Below are 16,480 nucleotides of genomic sequence, written 5' to 3' on the forward strand. Positions count from 1 at the left end.
TGCATTTACTACACAGAGCCGTAGTTCACTGACAATTAGGCAATATCGCGTTCATTATCGCAGGCGATTCAATCTGCGAAAATGAACGCAGATATTGCCTAATTGTCAGTGAACTACGGCTCTGTGTAGTAAATGCAATTTCTTTATTTTATATATGCTATTTGTTTTGAAATTTGGGAAGAAATAAAACAAGTAGTTTAGAAATAAAACTAGACAAGCAGTAAACTGATACATGTTTATTCCAAGAAATAATGTGACACAAGACACATATGCACATGCATGCGAACAGCAAGATTTTTCCATTACTTAAAGCCACTTTTCCATATGTTCTGTGCATATTTGTGCAACCTGAACAGTTGAAAATTGGAATGAATGAGTTGTTGAAACTTCTAATTTGAATATTTTAAAATATTTCTAGCATGTGAGCAGTTTTAAGAGGTTTCTCTATTTTATGTATTGATTGTAAATGTTTTCAATTATCAAAAAAAGAGTATCCTTAATTTTCTCATAATTTGTGATCTTTACCCATGATTGTGTATTTGTAGTGTTTCAAGCTACAAGTGTCTTATAGAATATACAGTTGCAGGAAAAAAATATGTGAAGCCTTGAATTTACCTGCATTTCTGCATAAATTGTTCAGTAAACTTCACAGCCACATTTGTTTAAGCAAACTGTGTTGGTCTATTTATGTGACTTTAGATCAAAGTTTATGACCAGATCTAGGTAAATCCAAGGGCTCACAGATAGTTTTTCCTGCAGGTATACATTCTTGTATTTTATTTTGAACAAAGTTCAGCTTACATCATGTTTTGTGTTTGTATGTGCTTTCAGGGAGGCCTTGCACTCAGGTTCAAGTGCTAACCCCAGAGAGATCAGCACGCCTAATTAAAGAAGTCCTTACCGCAGCATGGCCTTCTAGAGATTTTGCAGTTCAGTGGTACCCTGGTGATCAAGAGAAGCAGCATCCCTCAGCATCTTGGCTCAGAATGATTTGGAAGCATCTCTACATTAACTTTGCAGATGACCTTAGTGTGTTTGAAGATTTGCCTTTGATTCCAAATGTGCCACTGACTGACACTTTAGATTCTCTAGAGCTACTGCGCCTAAAAACTCAATCACCCATCGTTCTTGTAAATGAGGAAGAGGGTCCTCCATCAGAAGACTTACTTGAAGTTATGAAGAAACTTGGCTGTGTTATCTTGAAGCAACTTGATCCCTGCTTGCACCATCCACTCCTGAAAAATTACATTCAGCAGTCATCACCAAGCACACTAATGCAAATTATGGAAAAATCTACATCCCAGAGATTAGCAAGCCAAGTTTCATCTTTCTCTGTCAAACAGAAGATTGCCCTCAGAGGCTTTTTAGCTGGTCTTACTGATGTTACAGAAAAAGAGAAACGCATAATTCAAGAGCTTCCCATCTTTGACAAAGTTGGACAGAAGTCAAACACAGACCCTTCACTTTTTACATTATTGAAAGGAGCCAGAGTATTACATCATACTGCCAAGCATCCATTAGATGTGAAATTGTCCATAAATGTAGTTGACTGCAGTGATGAGGCAACCATCCGTCTAATAAAGCTGTTGAACATTGAACAAGTGAAAAGCACTGAATGTCTAAAAGTGATAATTCAAGACATTGAGAAAGGATTCTACACCAAAGAGGAAGTCACAAAAATCATCCTCTGGGCTCTTACTCATTTGTCTTTTCTGAAGAGTGAAAACAAGGCAGTAATTAGTTGGCTTTCGTCACTGAAGTTTATTTATACCCCTTCAGAAAAGCCTTTTTCACCAACAGACTTTTTTGATCCAGAGTTAGAGATTTTGCAGAACCTTTTCTTCATGGAAGAAAAGATTAGGTTTCCCCCAGATGACTATACATCATCTCCTGATGCCCTTCATTCACTGAGGCAACTGGGGCTGAAAAATGAGGTTCAACTCAGTGAAAAGGATGTGCTCCAAGTTGCCAGAAAAATTGAGGAGTTGCAAGGAAATAGCAAACCAGATTGGAATCCTATTTTAATGAAGGCAAAAACACTTCTTACTATCCTAAACAAACAGACAAAGTTGGTGAAGTCCTCTGAGGTTCAGACAAACTTGCAAAACTTGAAATGGGTGCCTGTTTGCAAAGACAGACCACTGAATTACCCAAAGTCACTTACTTGGAGAGGTGATTCCTGTAATATTTCCTCTCTTTCTGAAATGTGTGAAATTTCTCATGCTGTGCTTGTTGGTTCTTCAGTTGCCCTTGTGGAACGTACCTCTGCTGGCATGAAAAAAGCCCTGAAGTTGTCATTAGAACCTCAGGTGGATCAAGTGCTCCAGCATTTGAAAGCAGTAAATGACTGGCACACATCCCAAGCATTTACCACTGAGGACTGGTATCAGTTTCAGCAGATCTTGTTTGAGATATATGAATTCATGCAAGCTCATTTGGAGGATGCAAGGGAAGCCGTGAAGTCTTTGCCCTTTGATTGGGTTTGGACGGGGAAAACCTTTGCTTCCCCTGGATGCACAGTTTTAAAGCCCATACCAGATTTGGACCTCCAGCCTTACTTGTACTCATTACCAAAGACCATTGCAAAATTCACCAAGCTTTTTAAATTATGTGGCTCTATTGAAGAAGTTGTTCCCAGTCATGTGTTTGAAGTTGTCGAAACAATCAGGCAAAGGAGTGAGCAGGAGATGGCAAAAGAAGAAAGCAAACGCAATGTCCTACTCCTGATAAATATTTTACGGTGGCTATACAGCAGTCAAATATCAGTAGATGCTGACATGCACATCCCCATTCTGTACCACAAAGATCCAAGCAAACTGGTTATGAAACCTATCCATGAATGCACTTACTGTGACATCAAAGTAGAGGATCTGAATGACTTACTAGATGATGTTTCAGAGCCCATCATCCTTGTCCATGATGACATTCCAATGAAAACTGCTGAATGGTTGAGAGTTCCATGTTTGAGCACGAGATTGATAAACCCAGAGAACCTTGGGTTTGAACAGTCAGGACAAAGAGAGCCTCTAACTGTGAGAATAAAGAACATTCTAGAGGAGTATCCATCAGTTGCGGATATCTTCAAAGAGCTTTTGCAGAATGCTGATGACGCAAATGCTACTGAGTGTAGTTTTCTGATTGACATGCGAAAGAATCTTGAAATCCGAGAGAATCTGCTTGACCCTGGCATGATTGTTTGTCATGGCCCAGCATTGTGGTCCTTCAACAGTTCTGTTTTCTCTGATACAGACTTCCTTAATATAACCAGGCTGGGTGGATCCATGAAAAGATGTGAAGCTGACAAAGTGGGCAAATTTGGCCTAGGGTTCAACTCCGTTTATCATGTGACTGACATACCCATTATCATGAGTAGAGAATTCATGATCATGTTTGATCCCAACATCAATCACATTGGCAAACACATCAGAGACAAGTCAAATCCAGGCATCAAAATTAACTGGAGCAAACAGCAGAAACGGCTACGGAAGTTTCCCAATCAGTTCAAACCTTTCATCAATGTATTTAACTGTCAGCTTCCTCTGTCACTGGAGTCACCTTACAAGTATGATGGGACCCTCTTCAGACTTCCTTTCAGAACTGAGCAGGAGGCATCTGTAAGTGAAATCAGCAGTATTTACTACAACACCACTGATATCTACTCTCTTGTGGATGAATTTAGCATCTGTGGTCACCGGCTCATTCTCTTCACACAACATGTTGGAACAATGGTCTTGAAGTATTTGAAATGTGAGGAGCCAAACCCTGCTGCTGCACAGGATGTGGTCACGATAAACAAGAGTGTGTGGTCCTCCAAAACTGCTTATGGCCCCCTAAGTATTCTGAAATCTGCTGCCAAAGTCATGAAAAAAGTTGCAGCCACCAACAGAGTGCCGGCTGAGGTCCCTAAGTCTGGTTGCATCATCAGAATTGTAGTGGAGGAGTTCCACAATGTCTTCAGACGTATTGTTGATCTTCAGTCCCCACTGTTCAGAGGTTCTGAAGAGGATCCATCGTCCTACTTTGAGATGGCTGCTAAGGGCACACAAACTAAAAGACTTACAGATGACATGCCACAGAAGGGAATGGAAAATACAAACTGGCTTATCTGCTCATGCATGGATGTGACCGAAGCTCTGAAGTTCTCATTGAGTGATAGTGGAAAACGCCTCGGTCTGGTACCATGTGGAGGTGTAGCTGTGCTGCTCTCTGAAGAAGACAATAGAAAATGGACCGTAAAGACAAGTGCAACACCAATTGGGGAAGTGTTCTGCTACTTACCCCTTCGAATCAAAACTGGCTTACCTGTGCACATAAATGGTTGCTTTGCTGTCACATCAAATCGCAAAGAGATCTGGAAGACAGACACAAAAGGACAATGGAATTCCATTTTTATGAGACATGTGATTGTCCAAGCATACTTGGCTGCACTGAACATGCTGAGGTCAATGGCAGAAAGTGGGGAATTATTGGACTACAGCTATTATGCAGCCTGGCCTGACCCTGGAGTTGTCCATGATGATTTAAATCTGATTTGTCAAGGGGTTTATCAAGAAATAGCTAAAGGTGTTGATGATGACCGTGCAAAAGTCTTTTCCGATGGAAAAACCTGGGTGTCAATCAAGAATGTTCGTTTTTTGGATGACTCTTTGCTTTGCAGACCAGACATTGGGTCTGCTGCCTTCAAGATATTCTTGAAATACCTCAGAAAGTGTGGTTCCCAAGATCTTTGTGCTGTTGAGCTGCCAGACTGGGTCAAGGAAGGCTTCGATGATGCTGGCTGTAAAGGAAAATTGATGGAGAACACCCTGACAGAGACACAGTTTTTCTCAGATGTGTTCTTCCCCCATATCCAAGACATTGATAAGGATCTACGTGATCCTCTGATGTATTATGTGCTCAATGAAAAACTTGAGGATTTTGCATCCATACTGAGGGAAACCCCATGTATTCCATGTTCAGGACCATCACAGAAGCTTGTTTTGCCATCTCGACTCATACATCCTGAGGGCAGAGTAGCCAAACTGTACAACAGTGAAGATGGAAGATTCCCTGAAGGAAGTTTAAGAGACTATGTCAATCCTGTATGCTTGGTGAAATTAGTGCAGCTGGGTATGGTCAAGGATGACCTGTCTTGGGAAGACTTGATTGAACGGGCTGAGTCTGTATTGGCTCTAAATGAAAATGACCACACACTTGCATGCCACAGGAGCAGTATAATCCTCAGTCTCATTGATGAAAAACTAAAAATGAGAGATCCAGCAGCAAATCAGTATCTTGCCAAATTACAAAATATCAAATTCCTTCCATTCTTGACAAAACCAGCTGGATTTTCACTTCCATGGCATGGAAACAATTTCCCCCAATCTGCCATGTTCTCGGCAAAAGACCTTTTTACAACAGACCATCAAGACACTGTGTGTTTAATGAAGCCCATTCTCAATGAAAATTCCCCTTCCTTCAAAGGATGTGGTCCTATCTCACTGGCTGTGAAAGACTTCCTTGGATTGATAAAAAAGCCAACTGTTTCATTAGTCATCAGCCAACTGAAAGAGCTCTCAAAATCCTTTGATGGTGTAACTCTGTATCAAGAAAACATAACCAATGCTTGCTACAAATATCTCCACGAGGAATTGCTGCAGTCCAATGCTGCGAAAGAGGAAATCATGGAAGAGCTAAAAACATTCTCTTCAATTCTAGTCGAGAACACATACGTGGAACCATCAAAAGTAGCATTTCACTTAAACTTTGATGCTGCTCCATACCTTTACCAGCTTCCCAACAAGTACAGAAATAGTTGTCGGGAACTTTTTGAAAATGTGGGAGTTCAACCTAGCTTCACTGTTGAAATATTTGCAGCAGTTTTACAGCTGATAAAAACTGAATGTGGGAGAAAACCTCTTACTGAAGAAAACTTTCAGCTGTCTCGTAGAATAATTAGTGAGGGAATATGGAGTTTGATCCGAGACAAAAATCAAGAATTCTGCCAAAGCAACTATGGGGAGATGCTTCTTCCTGACAGCAATTTCACACTACAACCATCAAAATCACTTTGCTATAATGACTGTCCTTGGATTAAAGTCAGGGACACAACCGTTAAATACTGCCATGGTGATATTCCAAGAGAGGTGGCAGTAAAATTGGGAACGGTTCCAAAACGTCACAAAGCCTTAGAAAGATATGCCTCCAATGTTTGCTTCACTACCCTTGGAAGTGAGTTTGGGCAGAAGGAGAAGCTCACCAGCAGAATAAAAAGTATCCTCAATGCTTATCCATCAGAAAAGGAGATGTTGAAAGAGCTCCTGCAGAATGCAGATGATGCAAAAGCCACAGAAATATACTTTGTCTTTGATCCCAGGACCCACCCATCTGACAGAATCTTTGATGACAAATGGGTTCCCATGCAAGGCCCATCACTCTGTGTGTACAACAATCAACCTTTTACAGAGGATGATATTAGGGGGATCCAGAATCTTGGAAGGGGCACCAAAGAGGCAAACCCTGGAAAAACGGGGCAATATGGCATTGGGTTTAACTCAGTGTATCACATTACTGACTGCCCATCTTTTATCTCAAATAATGACATTCTGTGCATCTTTGATCCGCATGCCCGTTATGCACCTGGAGCAACATCTGTCAGTCCAGGAAGAATGTTTAGAGATTTGGATTCAGACTTCAGATCACAGTTTTCTGATGTACTCAACTTATACCTAGGAAATCACTTCAAGCTGGAACGCAGCACAATGTTCAGATTTCCCATAAGAAATGTAGAAATGGCCAAAATCTCAGAGATCAGCTCAGCACCTGCTTCAGACAGAATGGTTCAAAATTTCCTTGACAAAATACGAATGGATGGTGCAGAACTTCTTATGTTTTTGAATCACATGGAGAAAATTTCTATATGTGAAATTGAGAATGGAACTGGGGATTTAAAAACTCTATATTCTGTGACAGCAAAAATCACAGATGGTGACCGGCTAAAACGCAAGCAATTTCACGCGTCAGTTCTGGACAGTGTCTCCAAGAAAAAACAGCTGCCTCAGATTCCAGTGCAACAGATTACCTACACAATGGACATAGAAGACACAGATGGTACTTCTAATACCTGGCTGATATGCAACAGATCTGGATTTTCTGACATGGAAAAGGTATCTAAAAGTGTCATTTCAGCTCACAAAAATGAAGACATAACACTCTTTCCACGTGGTGGTGTTGCTGCATGCACCAGCCACAACTACAAAAAAACACATAGAGCCTTCTGTTTTCTTCCTCTTTCTCTGGAGACTGGCCTGCCTTTCCATGTGAATGGCCATTTTGCTTTAGATTCTGCCAGAAGAAATCTGTGGAGGGATGACAATGGAGTTGGTGTCAGGAGTGACTGGAACAACAATCTAATGAAAATGCTAATCGCTCCTGCATGTGTAGAACTGCTAATTCAACTGAAACGTCGGCTTTTTCCAGGCCCTGACCCCACCATGACAATATTTCAAGGAACTCCAATCCATGTTGTCAGGGATATTTTGAGAAAATTTTTGTCTATCTTTCCTGTAAACAGACTGGACATTCAACCAGATTGGTATTGTTTAGTAAAGGCAGTCTACCTTTGCATTCATGAAGATTTGAAAAGACTACTCCCTGTTGTTAGAGCACCCCACATTGATAACAGTGATATGCACTTTGCAGTATACATCTCCTGGGTGAACACTTCCACCTCAACCAAAGGCCGGGCTTTCTTTGACAACTTACTTCAGGATGAGTTGCAGCATCTTAAAAACACAGAGTATAACATTACCACAAGAAAATCTGTAGCAGAAAATGTTTTCAGAATGAAGGCCATGCTCCTGGATGTTGGCTTCAACCTAATCCACAGCTGTGATGAGACAACCAGTCTATATTCTTGCCTGGAAGATGCTGGGATTCCAGTCAACTATGTGACTCCTGAGGATGTTCGCAGCTTCCTTCTGACATTCTCGTCTCCAGACACATCTTGCCAAGTTGGAAAGCTACCATGTCGACTGCAGCAGTCCAATTTCAAGCTTTTCCACGGTCTAAAACTACTTGTCGACTACTGCTTCAAAGATGTGGAGGAAAACGACATTAACATACAGGGGCTGCCACTTCTGTTAACAATGGACAACATTCTGCAAGTGTTTGACTCCAGACATCCAAAGTTTCTGACTGCTCATCATGAGCTTGTTCCATCAAGGAAGGAGCTTTTCATGCACACATTATACCTTCGGTATAGTAACATCCTTCTAAAAGCAGGTGTGGCAAAGACCTTTGACATAAGCAGTTTTGGAGATCTCCTGGGATCTGTACTTCCCAGAGAGTGCAGAACAAGAAACTCCGTAAAATGGAAGGAGAACTTTCCTACTGAATCTTGGCTTAAGAGTGCATGGCATTTTATCAGTGAACAACTTGCGACTAAGGATGACCAGACAGAGATCAAGCCTAAATTTGAAACCATTCTGGATATATTGAAAGACTGGGCACTTCTTCCAGGAATCAAATTTATGGTGTCAGGAAACAAATTGGTTGTGCCAGAGCATGACATTTTGTTACCCCTGAGCCTAATCTTTGCAGCAATCTTTCCAAATGGACAAAATGACAAAGTCTTTCACACCCTGATGAAGGGAGGATGCTTTCAATTGGCTGTGAATAAAATATGTGTCAAAGAGAGTCCCATCTTGCCTCTGTTGGCTCAGCATACAGCAAATATAGACAGTCCTTCCAGCATAATTCGGGCACTTGAGTACATGATCCAGATATCAGCTTTCAAAACAGCAAGTTTGACTGACAAAGACTTTGAAGCACTGTTGTTGTACTTCAACTGTAATTTGACTAATCTGACCCAGGATGATGTACAATGTCTGAAACTGTTGCCATGTTACAAAGCTGTCAGTGGCCGGTACATCTGCATTGCAAACGTCGGAGCATGCTATGTTCTAACAAAAAGCATTCCCTCTGCCGACATTGAAAAGTGGGCACACAATACATCCTCAGCCTTTCTCGCTGACAGTCCACAGCTGAAAGAACTCTACATGATTCTTGGGGTCACACCAGTTGATGACCTTGAGGTGTACCTGAATCATTTAATTCCAAAATTTGACATTTTATCGCATGATGCCAAAATCCAACATGTCATCTATCTGAAGGAGAGGTTATTGGCAATGGAGGAGCCAAACAGCATTAAGGATCAGCTCTTTGAAAAACTAGAAGGTCTGTCTTTCATTCATGACTCCACCAATAGACTGAAACCTGCCAAAGCCTTCTTCGATCAAACAGTTAAAGTGTTTGAAGTAATGCTTCCACAAAAAGCTTTCATTCCCAACGATTTCTTCAGAAAAATTGAGCAGGTCTCAAAGCCAAAAAGTGGGACATCCTATTTACCCTCATGGATAACATTCCTACGCAATATTGGCTTAAAATATGTTATATCACAACAGCAAGTTCTACAGTTTTCGAAAGAGATCAGCATCAAAGCTCATACAGAGAGCTGGTCCAAGGAAAAAGTTCAGATCATTGTTGATGTTCTCCTAAATCACATTTTCAATGAGAGAATAGATCTGTTTGATGGGGCATTCCTCAAAGAAATCTCTATGATACCATTTCTATGCCCAGAGCGTGCACCAGCCGAGCTTGTCCGCCTCCATGCTCAGTACCAAGAAATGAATGGCACCATCCCTCTAATTCGCTTCAGTGGGTCTCAAGTAAATCCAAAGTTCAAACAAACTGATGTCATGCAGTTGTTGTGGACATCTTGTCCTATTCTACCAGAGAGAGCCACCCCAACAAGCATAAAAGACCAGGAAGGAAACACACTTACCAGCCAAGAGCAGCTTGATCTTATTTTGAGCCTGTTAAACGTCAATGTGGACCCACCATTGGAAAAGGTAATTAGCAATTGCAAAAACATATGTAGCATTGCTAACTTGGATGATGACACAGTGAAAACACGAAACAAGGTCTTGAGGAGCGTTTATGAATTTCTGAATGCAGAAAAACATGAATTTCGCTGTCAGTTACGAGGAGTAGCCTTCGTCATGGTTGAAGAGGGTTGGAAACTCCTTAAACCAGAGGAGGTTGTCATTAACTTGGACAATGAATCTGACTTTAAACCCTACTTGTACAAACTTCCCCTTGAGCTGGGTACATTTCACCAACTGTTCAAACTGTTGGGAACTGAGGACATTGTTTCAACAAAACAATATGTTGAAGTTTTGTGTCGAATTTATAGAATTTCAGAAGGCAAGCAGCTTGACCCGAATGAAATGAGAACAGTGAAAAGAACTGTCTCTGGGCTATTCAAAAGTCTCCAGAATGACCCAGTACAGGTCCGTAAAGACCTTGAGAATATCAGAGATTTGACATTTTACCTTCCAAGTCATGATGGACGATTGGCTAAATCGAACACTTTGGTCTTTGACGATGCACCACACTACAAGAGCCGAATTCAGGGTAATGTTGGTGTTCAGATGCTAGTTGACATGAGTCAGTGTTACCTAGGTAAGGACCATGCCTTTCACACAAAGTTGATCATGTTGCTTCCACAGAAACTGAGGCCCAGGCTTCTAAGTAGTATCTTGGAAGAGCAACTTGATGAAGACTCTCCAAAAATGTGCCAATTTGGTGCTTTTTGCTCCCTGCAGGGACGACTTCAATTGCTCCTTTCATCAGAGCAGTTTATCACTGGGTTAATTCGGATCATGAAACACGAGAATGAGAATGCATACATGGTGAATGAGGAGAAAGCAATACGGTTATGTAAAGCACTGTGTGAGGGCTTAAAGGTGTCTTGCTTTGAGAAACTACAGACAACATTGCGAGTGAAAGGCTGCAGCCCGATTCCCCACAGCCGTAGTGAAACTCTTGCCTTTCTTAAAAGGTATGGAACAGCTGTTATCCATCTGTACATTCAGCACTCTGACAGCAAAGACATTAATTTTCTTCTTGCTTTGGCAATGACCCTCAAGTCAGCGACAGACAACCTGATTTCTGACACCTCCTATCTTATTGCTATGCTGGGTTGCAATGACATTTACAGAATAACAGAGAAACTAGACAACCTTGGTGTCAAGTATGACACAACTGAGCCCTCAAAGCTAGAGCTTCCACTTCCTGGTACACCCATACCTGCAGAGATTCATCATTTACTGCTCATGGACCCCATGAATGTCTTTTACCCTGGAGAATACGTTGGTTACCTGGTAGATTCAGAGGGAGGTGATATTCTAGGCACTTACCAGCCAACTTACACATACGCTATCATCGTTCAGGAAGTAGAACGAGAGGAAGAGGAAAGTCCAAGTTTCCTTGGCAAGTGCTTTCAAATTGACATTGGGTACAGTGAGTACAAAATTGTGAGCTCTCTTGATCTGTATAAATTTTCTAGACAGGATGATAGCACCCATATTCGAGATGGCACACCAACTCCAACAAGCCCCTCAGAGAGTCGTTCTCCTTGTGCCAGAATGGTCCCTCCAATATTTCCTGGAAAGGAAAATCACAGGGCTCCTCCAACAAAGGCATCCTCCAAAAAGATAAAACTCAATGCATTACCAGGAATTCTAAAAGAAGTTACCTCAGTCGTAGAACAAGCTTGGAAACTTTCTGAAACCGAACGCAAGAAGATTATCCGCCGCTTATACTTGAAATGGCACCCTGACAAAAATGCAGAGAATCTTGATATTGCTACCGAAGTCTTTAAACACCTACAAAAGGAGATCAGCAGGATGGAGAAGCAAACACAGGTGGAGCAGACCACTGATAGAGGATCAAGGAGACCTTTTTCTGCATCTTCCACTCGATTCCAGTCAGAGAAATTCTCATTTCAGCGATTTTACACATCATGGAACCAAGAAGCAACAAGCCATAAATCGGAAAAGCAGCAGTTCCGAGAACAATATAGTAGCTATGCAGGCACATCGCACTCAAATCGCTTCTTTGTACCTCCATCATTTAAGTCTGTTGGGAACCCTGTGGAGGCACGACGGTGGCTAAGGCAAGCAAGAGCCAACTTTTCTGCTGCAAGAAATGACCTTCATAAAAATGCCAATGAATGGGTATGTTTCAAATGCTACCTGGCAACAAAGCTTGCATTAATTGCTGCCGATTATGCAGTGAGAGGAAAATCAGACAAGGATGTGAAGCCCACAGCGCTTGCGCAGAAGGTAGAGGAGTACAACACCCAGCTAACAGGGTTGACCAAGGATGTACACATCCTGGAGGGTTATGGTGTGGACAGCCTGAGAACTCGCTACCCTGACCTTTTGCCTTTCCCTCAGATTCCTAATGACAGATATACTTCAGAAGTAGCAATGAGAGTAATGGAATGTACAGCTCGGATAATCATCAAACTTGAGACATTTGTCCAGCAAAAAATCTGAATGTCAGCATTAGACAATGCAAAACACTAACAGTTAAATTAACAAAGTGGTGGCTGTGCAATATAGACCAGTAAATATTATAAAATACTTTTTTAAAGTAAAATTATGTATCTAGCTGGCATTTTATTTTAACAGTGCCACCTCTGATGCTGTGACACATGCTTATTATTGCGTACATATTTGCTCCATTTCTCTGAAAGGTTGCCTGAGCCTAAAGACAAAGTGTACACTATTTAACATGCAGCAGTGTACATAATGTTCTAAAGCATTGCAATATGTTTTATTATTTTAACTACATTTATTGATTATTGTTGTTCCTTTGTACATAATGAATACCAATGCTGCTTTTTTATCTTTTGTAGAAAGGTATTTTCCTGCCATAGTCATTAAGTTGATGGTATTGTGATTTATTTGCATGAGTTCCACTGCACTTTTATGTAAGTAGCACTTGAGTGATTGCAGGAATTTGAATGAATGAATCCTGTGCAATCCAGTAATGAGTAGTGAATCAGCTCATGGTTTCTTAATGGAATCTATATCAGTCATGTGCCAGTAGCTCATTCTAAAATAAAAACGGCAGGTTATATTCTGCATACCAGGGTTTATCAGCTGACAAATCCATATGGTAATTGACATGCTCCTTTCACTGTACATGTAATACTGATATCAGTGCATAACCTGAACATTAAACAGTGAAAATAAAAATTAATATTTAAAAGACTGTAAATTGCATCCTAAAGATGACATTAGGTTTATAAGTGTTTACCACTTCAATTACTGTATTTGCTTGTTGCAAGATTACAGTATGCAAGAATGAAATGTATTCCATATTTCACAATCAACTTTATCACAACTGAACTACACATATATACATTGTTGGCTAGGGGCACAACAGAGCATTTTTTATTTCCCATACAAGGATATTGGTGGGTTTAAAATATGTAAGTGACATTTTCTCTAGAAACTTGACATGTCAGAAAACTGCTGTGTGCACATCATACACAGCATAGTTCATCAGAAACACATTGATTAAATATGCATTTTCTATTATTCACAATGGGAACCTCTTGTCCTCTACTGCTGAGAATTGTTTGCATGAAGTTCTCTGAAATTTGTGTAAGAGGAACATAGATGCTTATATGGTGCTCAATGTCAGTTATGTTTTTCATCCATTTCCTTTGTTTAACTGTGAGAGACTGAAATTAAACACTGGCTACTATATTGTTTGGACAAATATATTTTGTCATTTGTCTCATCTCATAAAGTCATATTACAACTCTGTAAGTTTGAGACACACTAATAGTGGGACTTGGTTTGGTTTGTGCATATTTAAGTTTAATAACATTGAAGTTATAAAACATGATTATCTCAATGACATATCATCAGGTAATAATGGTACAAAATATAAGTTTTTTTAAAACATTTATTGAATACAAAATGTTCCCACAAGTTTTTTTTTTTTTTTTGTAAGTTTGAATGAAATGACCATGTCAACTCATGAACATTGAAACACTGGATGTGGAAAACAAATTTACACTTGTTCATGCATGCTTGATTAAATTATAACATAATTTAAATTTCAGTACTACTACAATTATTTACTTCAAATATGTAAACTTCAAAATAGTTTTTCTATTTTTCCCCCATCCAAAAAAATTAAACAAAATAAAAAAATACACATCAATATATAGTATACAACAAATGTGTAAATGTGAAGATCCCCCCCAAAAAAATGTATATACAAAAATAATAATTCTTAGCATTTTCAAACAGATCTTACGCAAAACAGTTCTGGGAGGGGGTGGGGATATCAAACCATTGTGTATAAAGTTCAAAATTCAAGAACACTTTATAATTTTTATAGATCAATTATGCTGATTTTCACTAAAAGAATGCAGTTACTAGCAATACACCAGCTATTTTGCCACTAACACATTTGCCATTTGATTAACAACAATGACAGTAGATTTATTGTCTTGGTGTTTCTTGTCTGTGCACAGATTTTCCTAATTAGGTTTTTCACCAAAAACAAAGTTATTCAAGATTGAATGGAGACTATTGGATTTGATTACATTACAAAGCTTCACAAACGAATTCAATGCCACTGTTTCAGGATTGTGGGTAGTTTAGTTCTTCTGACAAATTTGTTAATATACTTGACTTGACAAAAAAAATTGAAATCAAGCTGACTTAAAAAGTATATATCTTAACCCTCGGAGATCATGGCATGTCCGTCTCAGTATGTTTTACATGTAATAATCAATTCCTCTATGAGTGCATCTTTAAACAATAACTAGCTGATATGCAACACATAGAATTTGGTTATTGCACCTCAAAATTATATTGCATAGGATGTCAGCTGTTTACCAGCCCCTTTATTGCCCAGCCTAATTTTGAACAATTTGTATACATAAAACTATTTTACAAGGTGATTCATACCATGTGATTTGTATACAGACATATTTAAAGAAAAGAAAAACAGTAAAATAGTTAAATAGTTACAAATTGTCATGGGAGTGTCTTATCCTATCATGATAAAACCCCAACCAAACAGATTAAAGGTGCTGTATGTAGGATTGACACCAAGTGGTTGAACTAGGTATTGCAGCCCAAATTCAAAATATTGGAGAGGGTTTTTTTCACCCGGCCCCTCCTCATCAGACTTGATGCACACGCAGGTTGCCAGATTGACTACACCAACAGGAACGAGCGCAGTTGACGATGAATGAAATGAAATACGCTGTGTTTTACGCCAACTGGCAACCCGGGGTGCCCAACTACAATTGGGTAAACTGACAGTGGGCGGGTTTCACAAACCAAAACAGACCGACATTCCGGCCCGGAACGCACATTTTAAAAGGAGAATAACTGACTGTAGCATTGTTTTTCAGATAAACAAGTATGTTAACTTAGCATGTTTCTTAAATATCTGCAAACATATTATGGAATTTTCATGCTTTAGTCAAAAACTTACATACAGCACCTTTAATGTACCCTCCAATCTTCAGTAACAATACATAATGTGATTTTTATTTTTATTTTTAAACATTTTTTTAATGTTTTCCTTGCCCAGCGACAATGTAACAACACGATTTGTTTCTAGTGTGGGTGTTTTGGACAGAAGGGCATTCAGCAGTCCTGGCGCTCGCTGCAGGTCGAAGAGACGCCAGCTCTGGAGATGAAGAACTTACCACTGGGACAAACGCACACTTCATACGTGTTGTACATTCCCTGAGAGTCACCTGAAGTTCTGGCTTCTCCAACAGGTAATGTCGGCAGACGAACACTTTCAGCGTCTAGAATCACCTGAAATATACAACAGAAACCCTAATAATGAAGTATTTAATGAAAGCTTAAACAAAGTTAGATTTAAAGATTACTAACAATACTAATCATTAACAACCATTATGTAATTACACAAGAAAGGATAAACGGAGACTTTCACTAGTCTATTGTTTATCCTTGGAAGAAGAGGTCTTTGTCTCAGTTAAAGTTTCCGTGATACATACATTACATATTGTGTACATTTGTCTCCGACTGTGCTCAAATTGTTTAAAACATCCATTTCTACAATCAAATGTCATTATATTCTTCCAAAACCAAATACTATGAGTTATGCCCAGTGTTGGGAAGGTTACTTTGGAAATGTAATAGGTTACAGATTACAAGTTACCATACTTAAAATGTAATGAGTAGTGTAACTTTTCAATTACTTTATTAAAGTAATGTAACTGATTATATTTGATTACTTTTTGTTTACTTTTCTAAATTTCTAATAACTGTTTATCATTTTCAAACATGTAAACCAGGCAGGGTTAACCTTACAGTAGTATTCAACGGATTACTGTCAGAAATCCTTCATCGCTTGAATTAAGATTATATTTAAATTTTAAAGTAGACACTGGATGCAAAATTCACTTTTACATGGTGTTTGCATATAAATGTATCTTAGCAGTGTGTGGACACAACCACACTACAATGACAAAAATCCATTCACTCCTTTTTTTAATCCCCCAAAATCCTAAACAGTCTCAATTATCAAGCCGTTTTGATTTTCTGAGCAGTATGATGTCATATTGTTCAGGCCCCGCCCACAA

The 16,480-nt window shown here is 39.5% G+C and overlaps 2 protein-coding genes across 2 annotated transcripts in view; one reads left to right on the forward strand and one right to left on the reverse strand.

Annotated features, from left to right (window-relative positions):
* Window positions 1–13,699, forward strand: part of LOC107699827 (sacsin-like) — a 47,426-nt gene extending 33,727 nt beyond the window's left edge. The window contains exon 10 of the mRNA XM_016501222.1: window positions 832–13,699. Coding sequence (XP_016356708.1) covers window positions 832–12,383 — 11,552 coding nt within the window. The 3' untranslated portion in view covers window positions 12,384–13,699. The remainder of the gene's footprint in view (window positions 1–831) is intronic.
* A 1,629-nt stretch (window positions 13,700–15,328) lies between these two features.
* The window catches only part of LOC107699809 (gamma-sarcoglycan-like), an 11,887-nt gene continuing 10,735 nt past the window's right edge, over window positions 15,329–16,480 (reverse strand). The window contains exon 8 of the mRNA XM_016501203.1: window positions 15,329–15,689. Within this exon, the coding sequence (XP_016356689.1) occupies window positions 15,513–15,689 (177 nt within the window). The 3' untranslated portion in view covers window positions 15,329–15,512. The remainder of the gene's footprint in view (window positions 15,690–16,480) is intronic.

The sequence above is a fragment of the Sinocyclocheilus anshuiensis genome, unplaced genomic scaffold, assembly GCF_001515605.1.
Source record: "Sinocyclocheilus anshuiensis isolate Anshui unplaced genomic scaffold, SAMN03320099.WGS_v1.1 scaffold194, whole genome shotgun sequence".
Lineage (NCBI taxonomy): Eukaryota > Metazoa > Chordata > Actinopteri > Cypriniformes > Cyprinidae > Sinocyclocheilus > Sinocyclocheilus anshuiensis.